The sequence below is a fragment of the Anas acuta genome, chromosome 4, assembly GCF_963932015.1.
Source record: "Anas acuta chromosome 4, bAnaAcu1.1, whole genome shotgun sequence".
In the NCBI taxonomy this organism is placed as follows: Eukaryota; Metazoa; Chordata; class Aves; order Anseriformes; family Anatidae; genus Anas; species Anas acuta.
The window spans coordinates 2,969,506-2,990,669 of NC_088982.1; the positions used below are offsets into that span (position 1 = coordinate 2,969,506).

General features: G+C 54.2%; 1 protein-coding gene across 5 annotated transcripts in view; it reads right to left on the reverse strand.

The window, feature by feature from the left end:
- The window catches only part of PTPRA (protein tyrosine phosphatase receptor type A), a 74,108-nt gene that overhangs the window by 12,997 nt on the left and 39,947 nt on the right, over positions 1 to 21,164 (reverse strand). For 3 of the 5 annotated variants that reach the window (XM_068679558.1, XM_068679559.1, XM_068679557.1), the window contains 3 exons: positions 3,072 to 3,150; positions 2,264 to 2,638; positions 761 to 778 (listed from right to left, as the gene is read on the reverse strand). In XM_068679558.1, the coding sequence (XP_068535659.1) occupies positions 761 to 778; positions 2,264 to 2,638; positions 3,072 to 3,150 (472 nt within the window). Of the gene's footprint in view, positions 1 to 760; positions 779 to 2,263; positions 2,639 to 3,071; positions 3,151 to 5,110; positions 5,268 to 19,064; positions 19,089 to 21,164 lie in introns of those variants that run through there. The other 2 variants (XM_068679561.1, XM_068679560.1) reach the window with 2 other exon arrangements.

Sequence of the window (21,164 nt, forward strand, 5' to 3'; positions counted from 1 at the left end):
ATTACGTGGAGGATCCAACCAGGGGATATCCCAATCTGCCTTTTTTCTCTAAAATCCAACCAAGACAGGAGAAAATCCGAGGTGAAACTAACCCGAGGGCAAACCCAAATCAATCTGCATCCTGTTATACGCACACCGTGTCACATCCCCATCACGTCGCATCGAAGACACGTCTTTGGTGAAGCCCCTGAGTTACCAGCAGCTGGCAGAGGTGATTTTTTGGAACGAAGAGCCAAGGCTGGTGCTTCTGAGAGGCAAAATCTACCATAATCTCCATAATTTCATCCATCATGGGTGTAAGTGCTGTCACCTTACCAGAAATGCACTCCTGCTGCTCCTTCTTTCCAGCAAAATTAGTGGGAGCAATAATTGTTCACATCGTTTGCAGAACGGATCCTGGTCAAATAGGGTAGGTGGCAGTCAAGGAAGGGAATTCAGAAGGAAACGAGGAGGAAATTTCTCGAGCAGCTGCTCGGGACTCAGTCACTGTGCAGAAGGCGATGCTGCTGGACTCGGCGTGTGCAGCAGGAGCTCCTCGTATCTCACAGGGTGTGCACAAACCGCTCCCAAATTGTTTATTTTTAAAAACAAGAGCCCAACACTTGCTAAGACACCAACACGTTAGCAGCTGTTGGAAAGAGCTCGAGATCTGCTTTGTAAAAGTGAGTTAGAAAGCGTGTGAGGAGAACCCTCCGCTAGCAGAACACTTCTGGAAATGTCTTTACACGGGGCTTGAATAAAGATGAAATAAATTTCTTACCTCTTCTGTCGGAGTTACCTGCAGAAAAATAAAACAGAAGTCTCTTAGCAACGAAGAAATAGACGTTTTAATAAGATCAAAGCCTGAAATAGCAACAGATTTAGCAACTGTCATCGTCTTCCTGCACGTTTTGCTTTCAAAACACCAGCTACTAAAGGCAGGAGGAAATAAACTTCAGGTTTCACTTAGCAGTAAGGGAAAAGGAACAAAATGCACATTTGTAGCTTTGCTGGTTATAGAAGGTTTATATCTAGGTTTGGAGAAGCAGGAGCTGTCCATACAGTGTGTAATTCCTACAGCTCTTACACCCCAATCCGTGCAGATGAATGGAGAGGGCAGCCCTAAAACTAACTCTGCTCCTTGATAAATCTCTGGAAATAAAGGGGGAATCGGCTCACCCGTTTGCTCAGGGGGCTGGCCCCAAGTGGGAAGCCACCTCCAGCCTTGTCATGCCCCCCGTGTCACAGCACAGGGCGAAAAGCTCCCCACAAATTGTAACTCAAGCCATAAAAACACAGCAAAGACAAAAAAATATACAAATACAGCCCCCTGTATTTGTATATTCGTGTTATAAAGTCCCAGTTTCGGCTGTGCTCAAGGCTTTTGCCTTCATTCCTCTCATCATTTTTTGCTCAAATGAGAAAAATGAGCGCCAAGAGGGGAAGGGGAGCAGGATGGCATCTTGTGGAGCGTGGCACGGGCATTTTCTGTCCCAGGGACAAGGCTGGTGGGCACGTCCTGGGAGGCACAAAGCTGGAAACCACCTCGGGGCACTTGGGTTTGGGCTTCAGGCTGCACCCAGCCTTGTTCCTTTGGGACCTGAACTATCCCTGATGGAGGAATACCAGCTCACCTCCCCAAATAAACCCTGCCAGATGGGTCTGCATCATCCCACATCCCCAGCTCGGCTGATTTTGGTTGATGAGCCCACCAGGCAGCTTCTCCTAGGAGCCAGCTCTCACCCCTGCTTGGTCACCTCTAACCAAAGCCTTAAATCCTTTGGGATCTCCTTGTGCAGCATTAAAGAGTGTGGGTTAAGCCCACGGCTGGCACCAAAACGCAACAAAAGGGCTGTGTAGCGACGCTCTGGGTGATTCAGCTCGGCACCATCCTGGTGTCATTTATTGCTGTGGCTTCCACAAACCCCCTGAGCACCAAATTTTCACCCAGCACCTCAGGGCTGTGTACAAAAAGGGATGGATTTCGTCTGTGACAGCAGCAAGATGAGATCCTGGGACTCCTGCTACACCCAGAATCTCGACAAGAAGCTGCTGCTGCTTTGTTTTGTTGTTCCCTGCCTGAATTGCAAAAAACAGAGCAGGATAAATGGGTTTGGACCTCACGACTTGAGCGAGCTGCGGAGATGCGGATCCCACATCCCACATCCCTCCTCAATTTGCCCCACGGCACCTTCTCGCTCCTACTCCTCCCCAAAAAACAAGAGAAAGGAGGAGAGGAGCAGAGCCCGGATGGCAGAAGGAGGGGGTGAGGAAGGTGCCTTACCGTTGTGGGAAGCAGAAGAGGTCTCCTGGCTCGGCAGCGTGGCGCTGACGTTCCCCTCGGTGGCCTCCGCCGGGGTGCTGGGGGCCGCGGTGCGCGGGGTGGGCGTCGTGGCGCTGGGCAGCAGCGGGGTGGCCGGAGGCACTGGGGTGGACGCCGACGTCCCCGGGATGGAGGAGGCGTTGGGGACGAGGACGGTGGAGCTGGGGGGGATTTGGGGGGCTGTGGTGGTGGTGGGCGGCTCCGACCGAGGGGTGGAGGCAGGCGCCAGGGAGGTGGCGTTGAGGCCGCGGGCGCTCGTCGTCCTGCCGTCCTCGGGGGCGGCCGTGGGAGATGGGCTGGGGCTCCTGGAGGAGGTGGGCGCTGTCGTGGGGCGCTCTGGAAGAGGGAAGAAGCAGAAAGGAGCACCCTGAGATAGCCTTCTGTGGGGTGTAGGGGTGTAGGGGCTGGTTTGTGACTGCAGGGGTGTAACACATGAGGGGAAAAGCCAGCAAAAAAATCCCACGTCCAGGGCAGAGAGAGCTCTGCACGTCATGGAGACGTGAATCCTATAAAAGCAGCTCACTTTAGTAGCTAATATGATATGGGGAAGGCACAAAATACAGAGCTCCTATCCCTCTTAAGAGAGGTTCAGTATTCACTAGGATAAAAATCTGCAGGTCCCATCTATGAGCACAACAATTTTTCAGGTGCTTTTACCACATCTCAGCTATCCAAAAGGCAGGAGAGGTGAGATACCAAGCACACGAGCCCTGCTTTCACCCTCAAAATGGTTTAGGGGAACGGTGAGGCGACGAGGAGCACGGCTTACCTGTTGTATCATTGTGAGCACCTACGCTGATCAGGCCGCTTCCCAGCAACAGGACGAAGAACCACAAATCCATGTTGACCTGGAAAAAAAAGATCAAAGAGGAGTTATTGAAAGTGTCACCAGCTGTGTCCCAAAGCAGTTCACAGTGGGGATGCTGCTTGGTCCTGGATGTGGAGAGCTGGGGTCCCTGTACGTGGGCAGGGTTTATTTGGATGTCCCACACGTCCCCAAACGGAGAAATCCCGGCTTGGTGGACCAGGAAAGGTGGGAAGGGACGAGGCAGGGAATGGAGGTGATAAAAACCCACACAGAGGAGCTCACCATGGAACCGTGCCCTGCAAAATTTCCCAGGAAGAGCCCTGCAAAATCCCAGGATGATGACACCAGTCACGTCGCTTTTCCCAGAACAACCCCCAGGCTTCCTACCCCAGCCCTTTAATCCCACACTCCAAGTTTTTATGTTTTTGGTTTATTTTCCCCCCCAAAAAAGCTCCTAAAGCCCAGGTACTTCGACTCATTTCTCATTGTTCGTTCTCGTCGTGTTTATCCGAAGACGCTTCGGTCGAGACCCATCCCAAAATCTGGGCAAAAGGACAAGGCTGAAGTCACCCACAGTGGGAACAGCAGAAACACGGGGTCCTCCCAGCCCCAGCCGGCCCCAAAGCGTCCTCCCACCACCACCACCTCCCTTTTACGATCTCTTCCTCCCCCCTAATGACCAACTGGCTGAATATTTCGCTGAGCTCAGGGGTCAGGAGGCCGGACAGACCCCTTTTGGCCACAAGGAAGGGAAGCAGAGGGAAGCCAAGCCCCAGATGTAAGAGCTTCCCTTCATCGTGCCACGTGGCCGGCCCCACATCTGCTAGGACTGGCTCCGAGGGGCCCCAAAAATGGGAGCAGCCACCCCTGGGGCAGGTTTAAATGCAGGTTGTGGTGCCTGCCGGCATCACCTTGAACCCTTTTGGGTTTCCAGGTGCTGGATAGAGCAGGGCTGGCCTCGGAAAGCCTCCCCGAGGTCCTGCTCCTGCATGGGATGCGCTAAGGATGGGCACGGCTACCCGGGGATGCTGCAGAGGCAGCGTCTGGCTGGCACACAGCACTCGGTGCTCCATATATTCGGTGCAACCTGTTAATGGGACGGTTTGGGGTGTGAAAATAAAGGGTTTTGAGGCTGAAGGATGGACAAGAGGGATGCACGCGCTCCCTGCGCATCCTGGGTGAGCTCTGGAGCTTTTTAGGGCTTTAGGGAAAAGCCGCGAGCACTGAGAGCGAAAGGACCCCGGGCAGCCCCACAAACATCACCAGAACATGGAAAAAAAAAAAAAACAAAACTGGGAGCTGTTTCGGTTCCCAGCCACTGGATTCATCCCCAAAAACAGATCTGGAGGAGCCGGGGAGTGCCCAAACGCTGCGTCACGCGGGGCTCCATCCCGGGGAGGGGGGCTCGCTCCCAGCCCCTGCTTTTTAAAAATCCTCATCCCCAAAGGCGGCACGAACCAACGTCACCCTGCTGAGTCCCTCCCCGTAAAAACCCTCGTGGGTTTTACCCCCTAAAAAAAGCCCGAGCGACCCGAGGCTCCCTTCCCCCTCGGCTCCCCTCCCCGCTGGTTCGGAAGCCGGGGAGGAAATACTTGTCATGTTATCAGCCCTTTGGCTGCCTGCAGCATCCTGTGAGCGCCACGAAAACACCCTGACGTCACGTCTCCGGCTCTGCCAAGGGGCGAGGAGCCCGCTGCAGCTCCTCGGGTTCAGCCGGAGGGGATTTGGGAACGATCCCAAAGCCCAAGCTTTCCGCTGGCCGAGCTCCCGGGGCCGCGCCGAGGGTGCCCCCGGAGCCGCCGCGCTCGGAGCTTTGGGGTTGGGGTTGTAGAAAGCTGCAGGGCTCGTGGGGAGGATTGGTGCTGGCACCTTTGGGGAGGAAATAACTGCTTGAGGAGGTAAAGAGTGGCTGCAAAATGGTATCGGAGTGCTGCCAGGAGGGGGATCTGGCCGCAGGAGCACCTCCCGGAGAGCAGAGGCAGCCGGAGCCGGGCACTCACCGAGCACTGTTGGGATTTATCCCCTTATCCCCTCTGCCATCCTCCTAATTCCTGTGGAATGAGGCGATCCCGGTCTGTGTCAAGCAGGAGACGTGACCCCGATGCTGCCCGGCTCTCCGGGATCCCCAAAATCATTTTACAGCTGTCTGGAGGGTGCTGAAACGCCGCGGCACAGCCGCCAGCACCCGGCTGCCCTGTGCCAGCTCCACCCACAATGAAAAATAAAAACTTATTCCCTTCTCCCCCTCCTTTTTTTTTTTTTTGGCAGGGGAGAGGGCACGACCAAGGTTTCAGTGCCGAGCCCTTGGAGGCAGCTCACAGCAGGGCTCGACAGGAGCAAGGGTGAGGAAAAAGAAGGGGGAAAACCGGCTTTGTGTGGTGGCACAGCCCTCCTGGATCCCAAGGGACACCCCAAAAGGCCGAGACAAACCCCTCTGCTGGGGGTTTTGGCCCAGATGGGGCAGTTCCAGCAGCTCCTTTTGGGGCAGAGGAGCGGGATCACGAGTGCCCAGGCGTTTTGCTGCTATCGTGGGGAGGGGATGCTGCTTTTAGGGGGGGGAAAGGCGTTTTGCTGCGCCCCCCCGGAGTGACTAATCCCCCCCGCGCGTGTCTCCCAAGCTACACCGAGGGCTTTGATGTCTCAGTGAGCAGCATTCCCCCACCCCGCCCTCTGCTTTTCCACTCCTCAACAGAAAAGATGAATCACGACAGCGACCGTTCGCCCTTCCTTAAAATGCACATCTCTCTCTTTTTTTTTTTTTCTCCCCCCTTTTAAACAAACAGGCGCCTTCCACTCCAGCACCAGGAGGAAGGACGAGCTCGGGGCTTTGCTTTCTCCACCCCCGAGAGCCCGTCCCCAAGCTCCATCCCCCAAATTCCCGCTGTTTATTCGGCACGAGGGAATTCGGAGCCCTCTTTCGAAGAGCTGGTAGCACAGAGGGGGCAACACCGAGGTACGTGCGCAGGGAATTAGGGACAGCGACGTGAAACCATCCCAGGTGGGTTAGGAGAAGAGGATCGGGGGTTCCCTAACCTGAGCTGGGAGGAAGGTTGTTCCCCGAGGTCCCTTCCTAGCTCTGCTGCTGCCAAGTGGGACACCCCGAGGCTCAGCCCCATCTCCTGTCGCACAGCCTCACAAATCGGCTTTTTACTCCCTGGATGAATGACACCGGCTTAATTCATTCACAAATACCCACGAGGACCTTTGAGGCCGCCGTGAAGAATAACCTGTGATCATTTCGGGAGGGAAACCTGCAGGGATTTCAGATCCAGGACACCCTCGGGGCCGGGAAGGAGCCCCCAGCAGCGAGCAGCACCGCGGGTGCCACCGGCACCACGTGCTCACGGCGAGCAGCTCGGGGAAAAAGCCCCAGTGGAGCCCTTTGGAGGGATGGAGATACAAAGATGATTATTTTCCTATTAATATTTCTCCTAATAATGTTCCTAATGAGGCTGGGCTTAATTTGCCTGCTGCTGGCTGAGGATGGACCCGTGCAGGGGGCTCGCGCGCCGCTGCGCCAGCACAAATTGGGATGGGTCCGTGCCCAGCGGGTCTGCAGCACCCCCACTTTCCTCCTGTCCCGTGTAGGGTTGGTAAAATGAACTCTACAGGGGATGTAAGGTGTGGGTACGTCGGTGGGAAAGTGTGGAGGGGGATGACGGGGGATGAAGGGCTTTTTGGAGCTGGAGCACTGGAGAATGAGCAGCCAGAGGGGGGCCCAAAAGGACCCGGCGGTGATCAGAGCGGTACGAGGCGCAAAGCCAAAAAAAAGGTGAAATGTTAAGAAAAATGGGAATGGTGAAGCCAAGCAGGAGGGAGCTGCTGGGCCCAGGGGTGCAGGGAAGGAGCGGTGCTGAGCTTCGATTAAAAAAAAGTCAGGTGGTACAGAAATACATCTGTTTTTTCAAGAGCATCTTTTCGGGTTTCCCCTTCTTTGTTCCAGGCACCACTTGTAGCACATGGAGAGGAATCGCTCAGCCCCACAGCTCCGTTCCAGAAGGACCTTCAGGATGGCTTTAGGATGGCTTTAGGATGAGGCCCGGCCACTATTTAGCCCACCTGCATCCCTACTCGACACAATGTGCCCTGGAGAGTGAGCAAACGGTCCGTGGGCAGGGAAAACAAGGGCGAAAAGAGGGAACCAAAATAAAATGAATGAAAGCAAAATAAAATAAACGGAGCTGAGCTTTGGGTACAGCCCATTCTGCGGGGCCGAGAGAACCTCCCAGCTGCGGGATGCTCCCAGTGACCCAGCCACGGAGCATCCCCTTTGAGACAAAGGTGTGGGAGGGGATCGTTCCCTTAAAATCTTGTTAGGGAGGCTGAGCCCTGATTAAAAGGCACGCGCTCGGTCACGCAGCTCCGATGGTGCTTACCCCGTCCCGGGACAGCGGCGCGGCGCAGGGCGCAGCCCCTGGGCTAAGAAAAGTGCAGAGGAAAGGTAAAAAAAAAAATAAAAAAAAGGAATTTTTACCTGCGGGGATGCGGCACCGGCGGAGCGGTTCGGCCCTGTTGCCACAGTAACCCTCCTGGTGCAGCCGAGATCGCTGATTATGAAACTCGAAAAATCAGAGGCTGCTAATTAGGGTGCGCCCCAGCGCCCAGCTGGCTCCGCGCGAGCGCCGCGACGCCGCCGAGCACGGGGAGTTGGTTGGCACCGGGGGGCAGCCCGCCCAAAAAAAGAGCTTTTTGGGGTAGTTTTACAGCTTTCTGCATCCCCACCCTGCAAATTCAGCTCGTTTGTTTGCCATTTAAACGGATGGATGAGAGTCAGAGGAGCAGTCCTTACGTGCACGTGCACCCAGCTGTCCCTACAAGCAAGCAGGGTACCGGGGCGCATCGCAAATCTCCAAAAAAATGCCTCGACGGGTGTATCCAGAGCTGCAAACCCAGAGAGATGCTGCTTTATCAGCTCAGCCCAACCCAACGCTGGGGTTTTGATGCCACAGAGCCGAAATTTGCCGTGCCCCGAGCTCGCCGAGCCCCCTGCCCCGACCCAGCCGTGCCGCAGCGGGTCCAGGTTGGAGCTCTGTGCCCCCCTGGCACTGACACAGGGGATTTGAGCTGAACGTTTTGGTCTTATTGGAGGCTTTGTTTCTGACCCTTTAATAGGCTTTTTTTACAGGAATTAGTCTTTTAATGCTGCGTGCCTGTGTACGTAGCATGGTAAGCCGTTTTGGTGCAACCACGGAGAGAACACCTGCTTTTGTGGGCAATTAACAAACTTCCTGCCAATTAGGGGCACGGCAGCGGGGCAGGAAGGCTGTCCCAGGAGGAGAGAGGTCCCGATGCTCACTCTGCCACCTTTCTCCTGAAATAAATATCTTAGTATGGCTTTTGGAAATGTCCAAATGCAACTCCAGCACCTGGATGAGCACATCAACACAGGCAGATATTCGAGGAGAGTTTTATGCTCGCAGCCTAGCGTAAACAGGAATAATCTGTGTGCAGGTAACGCTTAAAAAACCCCAAATCCCACAAATTAGGAAACTACAAGCACCGCAGAGGAGGGTTCAGGCACACAGACCTGGGTGGGAGTGGGATGGAGCACAACTCTTTCTGCATTTTAATCTCGCCAGCAGAAGGCTGGAGGTGATGGTGGCACCGGCAGCGAGCGCGTTCGCCGTCAGCCTTCAACACGCTCAGGTGGAGGATGGTGACCCGCAAAGAACAGGCACAGCCTGAGAAAAATACCCCAAAAAGGCAAAAAAAAAAGCAGCCTGGGCAAGCTGGAGCTGTGGGGTTCATCCCGAGGACACCCTGGGGACCAGCCCAGCCTCCTTCCCTCTAGATGGAGCTCCAGGAGAAGCCTGAGGTCCCTTCCCAAAGCCAGTCCTGTTGTCCCCAAATTGCTCCCCTTGGTGCTAAAAGGACTGGAAGGGGTGAAAGGCAGCAAATTGCCAGACCCGTTATCCTGTTATCCCCTCCTGCCACGCTTGCCCTCGAGGACAAATCCTTTGCTCTTCGCTGGGCACTTCCCAGCCCCAAAACGATGCCCCGACACCCGGAGCAGTGGCTGCAGTTGGGTGTGATGGGGTAAGTGGCTGGAGATAAAGCTGTCCTCCATCTTTATCCAAAAATCTGAAATATTCCCCTTGCGAACACACCAATTCAGCGGGATTTCTGGCCGTACGTGCTCTGCGAGGGCTGCACCTCATCGAATTATCAAAGAGAAACAGTGAGCAGGCAGAGCTCGCTCACCGATGGCACAGATTTTGGGGGGGGAGGCCACCCCAACGATGCCAAATTCGACTCATTTCAGACCTATCGGGGACGACGGAGAACGGCACCCGGGTTATTTGTGTTTCGACACAACAGCAACGTTTTGGACAGCAACAGAGACGTCCCCAGCTCTGTCCCAGCTTTGTGAACGGGCTCTGAAAAGCAGCGATCCCACAAAAGGGCCCGTCCCCAGCACCCCCCGGCCGGCAGCACAATGCACAGAAGGCTCTTCAGTCTCGCCCCTAAATACGAGGCTCCCCTGGTACAGGGGCAGGCGGGCAGGGCAGCACAGCCGGCCTCTGTCGCTGCACCAGCACAAGGCAAACCCTGTTGTCGGAGCCCGACCTCGGATTTTTCTCGGCGGTGGCCAAACTGAACGAATCCAGCTCGTTTTGCTCTGCCGACGAGCAGGGGCAAACCTGGGGAGTTCCCTGTCTGTGTCAGACCAAACCTCTGGGCTTTTGCAGGGTTTTCAGATCAGGTCTGCGTGTTTGGAGGGGAAAAAAGTCACAAAGTGCTTGCGAGGCAGAGTTTCACTGAACACAGACAGCATTATTGCTTCCTCCCCATGCCCTGTATTACCTATAAACTCGCCTCTTCTCTTTCTATGGGCAAGAGGTTCAATGGATTTCAGGAAAAACACAGAAAAAAAGAAGACAAAGAAGTAGACAAAGAAGAAGAAGATGAAGGAGAAGATGAAGACAAAGAAAACAAAGATGATGAAGAAGACAAAGATGAAGAAGGAGAAGAAGAGGAAGAAGAAGAAGAAGAAGAAGAAGAAGAAGAAGAAGAAGAAGAAGAAGAAGAAGAAGAAGAAGAAGAAGAAGAAGGTGACGAAGGTGACGAAGATGAAGAAGACAAGAAGACGAAGAATACAAAGATGAAGAAGATGAAGACGGAAGAGAAAGAATAAAAAATAAAAAGAGAAGAAAAAATAAGAAGAAGAAGAAGAGGAAGAGGAAGAAGAGGAAGAAGAAGAAGAAGAAGAGGAAGAAAAAAAAGAAAAAGAAAAAGAAAAAGAAAAAGAAAAAGAAAAAGAAAAAGAAAAAGAAAAAGAAAAAGAAAAAGAAAAAGAAAAAGAAAAAGAAAAAGAAAAAGAAAAAGAAAAAGAAAAAGAAAAAGAAAAAGAAAAAGAAAAAGAAAAAGAAAAAGGGAAGGTGTCGAGCAAACAGCAGGGCAGAGCTGGGAACTCTCCCTTCGCGGGGTGTGAGCTCACCGAGCAGCCGGGATGAAGCAGGCTTTGATGGGCAAACCCCAGCCCCGTTGGGCAGATCGTGGTGTCCCTGGAGATGCGGGGCCTGTGCGACAGGGAGAGAAGCCGAAGCCCTGGAAGAGAAGCAGCAGAGCTTTCGGCTGACCAGGACAACATTTCTGCATCTGATTGACTCCGCCAGATTAGAGGGTTGCCGTTCCCCCGGCAGGGTGAGCTCCTTGTGGGTGTGAGGCTGGAAGCAGCTGGGCCACGAAGGAGGAGGAGGAAGAGGAGAGGATCACGGGGAGATCCCAACCCCGACACCGTGTCCCGGACACCCCATGGTGCCTTCGGCACAGGGCAGCCGTGCTCCTCCTCCCCAAACCTCCATACGCAGCGGCTGTAACATGAAAACGAGAGGCTGGCCAACAAATCCATGCGCTGACCCCTTCCTCTCCCTCACCGTCCAAGTGTAAAGGGTTTTTCAGCACCCTCCCAGCCTGCTGCCTGGCAGGATTTTGCCCCCACTGCAGGCTGGTGCTTGGAGCCCGAGCAGAGATGAGTCAAATCCATCCAACCCCAATAAATGTCACCCTCAGGTACAGGAACACCAATTGACTTGGCACGAGGTCCCCATGGCTGGCCCTACCCGGACCCACACCTTGTCTCTGGGTCCCACAAAGTCCTCCCAGCACCTTCGTGTAAAGCTTTTTTTTTGCTTGCCTTCCATTTTAAAAGGCCCCAAAATGGTAAAAGAGCCCTGATTTGGGGCACAAAACCCGGGATTTTGATAGCTTGGCAGATGGGTGATAGCCAGGGACCTTTTGCCACGCATTTTATGGAGGAAACCAGCACAGGGATCAAAGGTGGCTCCAGGCAGGAGCGGGGAGGGAGCTGAATTTGTAGGTACGGGGTTTTAGAGGGTCGAGGGGTCAGCTCCAAATTCCCTCCTGGCTCAAGCAGAGTTCCCAAACGCTCTGTGCCACAGCCTCTGGCCGTGTAACCAGAGCATCATCGGCGCACAAGAGCCCCCTCTCACCCTCCCCACACGTGGTTTTTGGAGCAAACCCCAGGTTGAGGCAGACAGAAACGCATTTTATTTGATTTTTTCATTGATCTTTCGTAGTGCTCTGATCCCGACCACTCCCTAACAGCCCCGGGAGGACAGGTCCCAGCCTGCTGCTCGCTCGCGCGCCGAGGGGAGCAGGAACGCACCCGGGATTTCGCAGCCCATGTTCAAAGCCATCTGTGCTCCTCGGGCCACGCCGCCCTGGCTGCTTGGAAGCAGGACTCCTCGTGTAATCCCGATGGCCTTGAGTCAGTTAAAGGCAGGGCCCGAGCTCTGTTTACCTTGGCTCGGCCTCGTTCCTCCTCTGGTTCCTCCCCGAGTAATGAGCATCCCGCCCGCGGAGAGACGAGGAACCTCACCCCGTGACTCCTGGCTCTTTTGCCACCTGTACCCCAAACCTTGGCCATGCCCAAGAGCTGGAGCTCGTTCGGTATCAGAAAATACTGGAGCTGTCAGAGAAGACCGAGAGCCTTCTTTTCGGGGTGAGGACTGAGCTACTTCCAAAGACGAGCTCCAAGGTCACCCAGCGGTACTGGAGCCAAGAAAAGAGCCCCACGACTGTTTTAGGACCCATGCCAAATGAGCCCAGTGCATCAGAATGATGTTCAGGGAGCTGAAACACCTGCTACGTATTATGTCAGAAAAAAAAAAACCCTAATAGGGGAAAAAAATCCTAATAGGGGAAAAAAAAAACGCTCCTTGCTACTGAAGAAACCCTCGGCCCTGCCCTCCCAAGCGCAGCGCACCGGCACGCTGCTGGCACAAGCCGAGCCCACGACTTGTCCAACTGACCCAGTTCTCACAAACTGAACAAAACCCTCTCGTTTTTGTTGAAAAAAATAAAAAAAAGGCAGCGATTCGCATGAACCGAGGTACGTTTTCTGCGCCGTCCCCTCCTGACCCATTCAGGCGCGCGTCCCCGCGGGGGGAGGAACCGCGTTACCCGCCGTGGAAAAGCCTAAAATCACAAAGAGCTGGGATGAACTGAGCCCTCTAAGCCAACCAGGGGCCAAGCTTTTATCTCCCCCTCATTGTTAAGCCACGCTGAAGCGGAATAATGGGACGACACGGGGCTGTGCAAGGCTCTCCTGCAAAGCCCTGCCGGAGCAACTCCATTGTGCCCCACGCCGCCCGCACTGGCGATTGTATCGAGCCACTGGTTTGGAAAGCCAGCAGCATTTCAGCCTCAGATATTGGTGTATTTATGATTTCTGTCCAATTACCGCCAGCTTCCGTCTCGGCAGAGGGAATTAGCCGTGGGGCTGGAGCTGGGAGCACAAAAGGCCGGTGGATGAGCGCTCCAGCTGTATTTTCTCGTCCTTCATCCAGTCTAGACTTAAAAGTCCCAGGACGCAGATGACTTCCGCTGCTCTGCCGCGGTATTAAAAAAGCAATAAAGGGAACAATAAAGCGTCACGACGTGTCTAAAATTAGCAGTTTACAAAACAATCCGGCTCTGTAATACCCCGAGCACAATGAGGGCAGAGAGCGCAGGGGACGGCCGTTTTGAAGCCGCGGGATAAAAGGGAACCTCGCTCGAAACCTTTATCGGGCGAAGAAATCTATCTGCATTGTGTTTCGGTTCTGATACCAGCTGAAATAACTGCCTCGAAGCCAACGCTGTGCTGCTAGGAATTAGCTCAATTGAGGCAAGGCACCAGGACCACGCCGCCTTGCCCCAGCGATCGGTGCGAGAGCTGCCCACGGGTATTTTCTGCCGGGCTTTAGGTTCCCCTACGTTTGTAGGGGAACCTAAACACTTTGCACGCTTTGGCTTCTCATGCAGGAGAGCAGAAAATGGATGGGTTCGTTTCCAGGTGTTCGTTGATCATATTCACGTTTTGGAGCTTGTGTAGCACCAAAGCTGGAACTGCTGGGGGTAATTTAGGAGGAAAACGCCCCAGCAGCCCTTCTGTCCGTGTTATTGTAATTCTTAATAGGAATCCTGAACAGGGAGCAACGTTTCACACAAGGGTAGTCCCAGAAGAAATACTCCTCCCATCGCCCGAGGAGATTGAGGTGTCCTTTAAGCCAAAATTTCGCCATCACGACGGACAGAAGGCATGCGGAAACCGCGCAGGACTGGGAAGCACGCTCCTGCTGCCCCCGATAATTGGTGGAATTAAAGGAATTAAAGCCATCGGGGGGATGAAATGGCTGTGAAGGAGAAAGGACCTTTCCTCCTGGAAAAGCAGCTCCCTTCCCGAGGAGAATAAGCGAATCCATCAGGTCTGCAAGGGGACGGATGTGCCAAGAGCGCGGATCCAAGCGAAGTCCCCGGGGATTCTCGTGCAGGAGGACACCGGAGCTGGAAACGCCCCCGGTCTGCTTCCATTTCTCACACTCAGAGAGGGAAACACGAGCCCTGTCGCTCAGGACCAAATAAAGGTGGGCATTGCAGCTCGTACGGCCTCAGAAATAGCCCCAGGGGCAGCAGGGTAACACGCCGTGCGCACGCATCCGTGCTTGGAGGACAAATATAACCCTGCCGTCAGCAACTGCAGGGCTGCTGACACTCCTCGGGGAGGGAAGGAAAGATCTTGCTTCCGCTGAGGCTAAAATAAAAGGTTTCCTTGGCCAGGTTTTCCATATGACCCTCGCTGGGGTCAGCTCACCAAACGCTCTCCTGTGTTTTTAGCTCCTCCGGGGCCCTACAACCACTTGCTCCCTCCTGCAATTCCCAGTCCTCCTCCCTTCCAGACCTCTTTGCAGGAGAAAATGAAAACCACACAGCCTGGACGGGGACAGGACCCATTAGACCATCTCATCCTACCCACCACGAAGATGTTTCCCTACAAGAAACTTCCCAAATGCTCCAAGTCTTCCTCCGAAAGCCCAGAGCAGCGCCGTTTCCACCTCTCCTCGTGGGATGTTTCCTACAGCATCTCCCCGCCTGGCAGCCGTCCCCATTGGATTTTCCTTTTGAAAACTTCTTCCTTTTCAGTTTGCAGCCCCCATCTCTCCCCTGCCCGTGTGCGTTTATGAGCTACACTAATTAAACAGATTAATCCGAAAAAGGAATTGCAGTTTAGGAATAAATTAGCGTGCTTTCCTTTTATCCTCTGCGCAAAGGACCGGCGTGTCAAACAAAGTCTCGAGCCTCTCTGACATCTTCCATTTCTAAATTGGTCCCACTGCTCATAATTACACCTCCCCTCTACCCAGACAAGTTCATTCGCTTTCCTCCCCCCCTCTTTTTTGGGGGAGAAAGGAGGGAGGCAGAGAAAAAAGGGGAAAGAGTGGGATCGGGGGAGAACGGAGAGGGACCCAGCCCATCGGAGCGGTCCAGGTGGTTACAACAGTCCCAGCACGTATGAAAATCGAGGCTCTGATGAATATTCCTGACCCAGTTGTAGATGTAGGGTCTGGGTTTATCAAATAATAACATCCCAAGGAAAGCCTCGATCACAAAAGTCACCCAAAAAAAGAAAAAAAGGGAGATTTGGGGGAAAGATGAAGGCAACGGGGCGGAATTGCCACGAAGAGCTCACCCACACCGCTGGACGTGGTTTGACGCGCTAACATTTGGTCACCTTAATACCTTCTCACCCCAAACATTTCACCTTTTAGTGTTTTCCCAAAGGAAAAACATCTTCCCGTCCAAGGATCTGGAAGTTACGGGGACGTTTTTGGTGTTCCGTGCAGGAATCCCCCTCCAGGAGGGCGGCCGGAAAGCGGGCGCTGCGTTAGGGCTCTGCGCTCGCGTTAGCACCAAAGCTCAGGTCCCACCTTTGTGCAGCTTGGTCGAATATTTCCAAACATGCAGCCGGCCTCAACGTGCCCACATCTCCTCCTTTCCTTTTCCAACGGCTTCTCCTGGAGGGGCAGGAGGCGGGTGGCCGGGCTGCAGCAAGCGTGGCAAGATCCTGGAGCCGCTGCAGCCGCTGGCCTGGCGCCAGGCTGGGCTTTTTGTGTTAAAAATGCACATTCCGGAGGGCTGGAAGAATAAATATGTATTCTGAGAGCTCCAAGGCTTATTAACGGACTGAAATAAAGACAGGTGCTCCTCTCCTTCCCCTGTTTTTTGGGGAATTGTTGATGCCCAAAATCAGAATTGGCACCGGAGGCGTTTTTAGGGGAGGCGCAGGATGGGAAGGGTTGGCCCCCAGCCCTGTACGCCTTGTTTCAAAGCCTCCCAGGGAAAATAAAAAGCCTCAGAAAGGCCACGACCGCTGTCAGCGATGCGAATACCTCTGAAAAGGTATTCTGGAAACGGCCTGGCTGTTGGGAGAGGGAAAGCATTAGAGAAATGAAAGCGATTGAGGCAAAGCTGCCCAATTCTTCCCCTTCCCCGCACGCGGAAACCACCGGGCTGCTCCATCACGAGCAAACCACTCTGAATGCAGCTCGCTGCTCCGAACATCACCGAGGTCAAAAGCATGACCGAAAACAAGAAAAAAGGATTAACCAAATGGATGAGATAATCTGCGCAGCTATAATTCAGGCTCAGATGTACAAATAGCTGCACCGCGGGGCTCGAGCCAACCGCTAATTTACAGCGCTGCCGGGCAGGAGGGGGGAAAATCCCACCCCCACAAGGCCAGCAATGCCTAATTGCTCCTTTCTGCATCTCTGACACCTTCCTCGGAAGCCCTACAGCTGGTTCCAGCTCGGGGTATTCAGAGGCTTTCTGGCGTGGAGGTAACAGCATCGCCGGCTGGTGGAGGTGGTGGCTTCCAGGACGGGTCATTTCTTGGGTCTGTGACCACGACCTTGTCACCCTTGCACAGAAGCAGCATTAATGAGCCTTTTTTTTTGAAGGATCTGCTCAGCTCTCATCAAAATGGGGTCTAGGATGGGAGTTAAATGTAGGACTGCCCTCATTTTGCCTTCCATTTGATGGCACAGCCGTACTTCGTGCAATACCCGACAGCTTTGGGAAAAGCATGCTCAGAACCCGATTTAAGGAAGAAACCAGAAGACCAGCACTGGGGCAAAAACCCACCAAAACTATTCAACAAGGCCTCTGTGATTTAACAGATCTGTATGTTTAATTCAATGTTAAATCAAGGGGGAATCCCTTCTGACAACGGGTTCTGCAGACATCTATTGGGGACAGATGGAGCCAGCCCCACCGTGGGTGCAGATCTCACCAGGCATAAGAAAATAAAACTATTTTGCTCTCATTTCATGGCCAAGGCTGGGGTTTACGTACTCCCCGGCACGGATCTCGGGGGGAAAAATGCATGAAGGGGTGCACCAGGAGCCTGCTGGGCACAGTCCAGCTGCTTTCGTGGTGGCACCAAGCAGTGATGCTCGAACCAACCCCAGAATGGGGACCAAAAGTGATCCTGAGCGTGCTGGTGACGACCCGCATCACATCACCCTCACGGCATTTTCGGTTAAGCAGTTGCTAAAGATGAATCATCGTCCCCAGCCAGCTGACAGCACTCGAAAAGCACAGAAACGGGCACTTCAATAACAGTAGAAAACTCTTAAACACCTGCCTGAGGGGTGAGCAAAGTAGTGGCTAGCAGCTAGTGCCTTCTTTTATTAAAGGGCAAATAAAATTGAGCCGGGGAGAAGATGTTTGGAAGCAGTTAATGCAGAAGAGAATGTGGGCTGCCCACCCAGCACCTTCTGCTGAGCACCTGGCTGATGGACGGGGATTTTTGGGGTGCTCGGGGAGTTTCTGTGCCTGTGGGCACCCGGCTGTGTGCCCCCTGAGCCAGGGATTTGTGTCAGGAGCTGGGGCATCGCTGTGACCCCACAGGCTGGCGGCTGAGCAGCAGATCCCTTTCTTGTGCTCGGTCCTCTGGGGAAACAAACCTTCTGAAGGCGTGTGTGAGCTCTTGTCCAACAGATCTCAGCCTCCTCACAGCTCTGCAGGAGGCAGAGCAGCACCAGCGACATCCCACGGGCACCTTCTGGCACCCGAGCACCCTGCCCGGCTCCCAGTTTTCTCAGAGGTGGTGACGGGTCGGTGAGCACGTGGTTGGTGCCCGCGCAGCTGAAGGCAGTGAGCCCTTGCAACGGCGGGCTCAGAACGGTTTTTCAACTGTAATTTCGGGCAAGGCTCAGCTGTGCCTTCACGGGGACACCTGCTGGGGGGCTGAACCCCTGAAGAGCTCCAATTGTGAACCCCGGCAGCTCCAGCCGTGCGCCCATCCAAAGCCAAGCGAAAGCATCCTGGTAATGCCACCCCTGCCCACCAGCATCACGGGGTCTGGCCGACCTCTCCTGGCAAACCCAACCCCATTTCTCAACTTCAGCCCTTCCTCAGGTCACCTTTCTTTCTGTCCCATCCCCAACCGGTTCCCTTTCCCCAGGCAGAGCCCACATCCCCTCCCCGTGCGGCTCCGCAGGGCTGAGCGGCGCGCGGCAGCGGGCGGTAACGAAACCCGAGTGGTTTGTGGCTGCAGAGCCCTTCCTGCTCCTGCCCCCTGCACCTCAGCAGCTCAGCCAGCGGTTTAGGTGCTGTAATATCCACTCATCTGGGGAGGAGCAGCAGCAGTTAATGCACAGAACTGGTTTTTCCCCGATACAAAGCCTTCTGCAACAACTTGGGTGCCCCTCGGTTCCCTAGCGGCACCGTTTTGTTCGCTCACTTTGGTCACTTCTCCAACCCCCCCTATAGGACTGAAAGCAGTCCTCGTTAACATTTTAGGGTGGCTTTTGTATTTTTGGTGGTTTTTCTTCATTTCTCTTTAAAGACAAGATCTGTTTCTGCTGGCAGACCTCCACCTCTTTGGCCTCGTGCTTCCTCAGAGCTCGGCACGAGGGCAGAGCCCACGGCATCTCCTAGTGGAGGTGCAGGCACAGCAGCACGCTGCACCTGCAGGGGACTTTGCAGTGGAGAAAGGGAAGAGCCACGCAGAAATAAAGCACGGTTTCAGAGTATAAATGCCATCCTAATGAAGAATTTTACTTTACAGAGCTCCCTCCCTCTTGCCAGCTCTCCAAGGAGCCCCCTGGCCTTGCTGAATTGCGCATCAAAGCGAATGCTCTTGCAGCAGCAAAACCCCAGGGGTTGAAATATTTTTCTCCCCACATGCAGCAGGCTTCAGCCAGCATCCCACCCAACAGGACCATCCCCACAGGACACCAGAACCAACCCCAACCCAGGAGAGAAGCACCTGGAGAGCAGAGAAGGGGCAGGAGAGTGGGTGCACATCTCACAAATGCACCAGCCTTGACGGGTATCTACACGCTGCGTTCAAAAAGCAAGCCTGGGAGTCAAATTTGTGACTCAAACAGCAACAGTCCCCCAAAACCGAGCAGCACTTTAGCACTTTCCTCCCCCTCAGCCTCCAAATAATCCTTGCTCGAGCCATCAGGAATAATTTACCTCTTTCCACAGCGAGTGTGCCGCAGGTAGCAGCCGCCTGTCCTCGGTGGAGGTTGCTGTGATGCCTGGACCAGGCTGAGAGCAACTGGCTCTGCTTGTGAGACTGATACAGGTTTTTGTCTCAGAACCGGAGGATTTACGCATGAAAAGCTCGCCTGCCTCTCCCCACCTGCAGCAGCTTACCTGCTACCAGCTCCTGCTTCCCGAAAACCGCGTCTATCGCCGACCATCTCCGTGGAACATCGCAGCACTGCGAATACACTGCTCCTCCAGGGGGTACCGCCTCCAGCCTGCCTCATCCCCCGTCTCCATCCTCATATAACGCCCCACAGTTATCTATTTGCCCTAAAAACGACTCGGTGTGAAAAGGGAACAGGTCCCCGAGTGAGCAGGGAGGAACCACGAGCAGCTCATGCGTGCGCGCGCTGCGGGTATGACAAAGCCGCCCGACCGCAGCCTGGAACTGCCAGAGCTCCACGTGCTGCTTGCCAAATTCCTGTAGCATACATCATTTTGTCCTTTTTAATCACGGCAGAAGCCACAGAAGATTCAGACAGCAACGTGAAAGGAAAGGGCAGTGGTCAAGGGGGGCGATACCTCGTAAAAGGGGAAAATAGCGGTGATGGAGTGAGCCTGAGGATGGGGTTTCCAGCGTGGCGCTGCTGGAAAGCCCTGGTAGGTTGCTGTATTTACCTTTCAGCAGTGAACTTGGGGTATTTGGGCTACAAAACGCCTGGATGACATCACGAGAAATGCTCTGCAGTCAATGAGCCAGGTGAAGCTTGCCGTGGCGGTAGGCGCGGACCTGCTGAGCCGCATTGCTGACCCGCATTCAGCCCGGACGGATCGCTCAGCGCTCCGTGAGCTTTGTGTCACGCCTTCAGGTCCCGGGGCAGGAAACTTGTGGGTGCGACTCCGTCATTTCACAGCCTTCAGCTTGCAGAAGGCGGACCCGGGTGTTCTCATCCATCCCTCCGCCTTCGGTGTCCTCTCCGCGCGGTGCCGTGAGCAGGTTTGTCGGAAGGGTGCCCCGAATCTCTCACTAAACAACCCATAAAATTGCACTCATCTCTTCACCAACAAACCCAAAGGACAACTGGTTAAATTTCCTTTCCGTGCTGTTATTTACCAGGCTCTTCTGCCATCTAGTTTATCCCCGGGGTTTCCAAATCCCCCCTGACGTTTGGCAGCCTCCTTTGCTCCGGGGAGAAAATGGTCACTGGGGGTTTCCTGCCGCAGACCTTTCATCTGCTCTGCTTCTTTGTTGGCTTTTTATCATCAGATAGCAGGGAGCTGACTTGTTAACATCCCCCTGTGACGGTGGGACAGGGAAAAGGAACAGCATCAGCACCGAGGACGCCCTGGAAGAGCAGGAGCAGACAGAGGTGGCTTAAAACAAAGGAAACACGCAGCGCTCCATCCTTCAGAGGCACATCCCGGCCTCCCGCGATGACTAAGGAGTCCGAACGTCTTCCCTTCTGTGTTTTCACTTCCTCGACTTGTCATCTCCTCCCATTGTTCTCCCCAGGCTTAGATAAACTCCCCGCTGGCAAGGAGCGGGCGCTCACCTCTGTTACCCAACGCCGTGCACGCAGAGGAGCGCAGGTTTCGCTGGGGCGCAGTAAGAAAAAAGATCTGGTGTGAGCTGGGAAAGCAAACATTTGAATCACCTCGTATGTCACCTGATGATTTGAAGGACTTTTTCTTTGCAAGGAGACGCGGAGCAGCTCAGCCCTTTCGCGGGACCAAAGGCAAGCAAAGCAGAGATGTGTCTGAAGTCCCTGATGTGAAAAAAAAAGAAAAGATTCCTACAGATTCAGCTCCACCAGCGTTAGGAATAAGTGTGATGGAATTAGCCTTGCTCGATCTCAGCGCAGGCACAATGTTGAGGAAACCCTCAAAACCCAGCGAGAAGCCGAGCACAGGATGCAGATGGCAGCTGCAAGCCTCCCGAAAGTTTGGGCTGTGGTTGCTACGCCCCGGCGCAGCTTCCCGTCCCGCTCAGGTGCCAGGTACAGCAGTTGCTGCCAGCAGTTTTTCAAGACCGTGTTGCAAAAAAAAAATAAATCATCACCCGTTTCGAGATCTCTCTGTGCTGATCGTTATGCAGAATTAGCATACGGGCTGCAGGAGGAGTAAAGATGAGGTCTTCCCAAACACCTGCGAGGGGAAACCTGTTTGCAGAACGAGGCACCAGAAAAAAAAAACCCTACTGGTGAGGGAGGAGGCGGCTGCCAGCAGTGAGACGGAGGGTGGAGGTGTTTGCTCCAGGTAGGGCCAGCA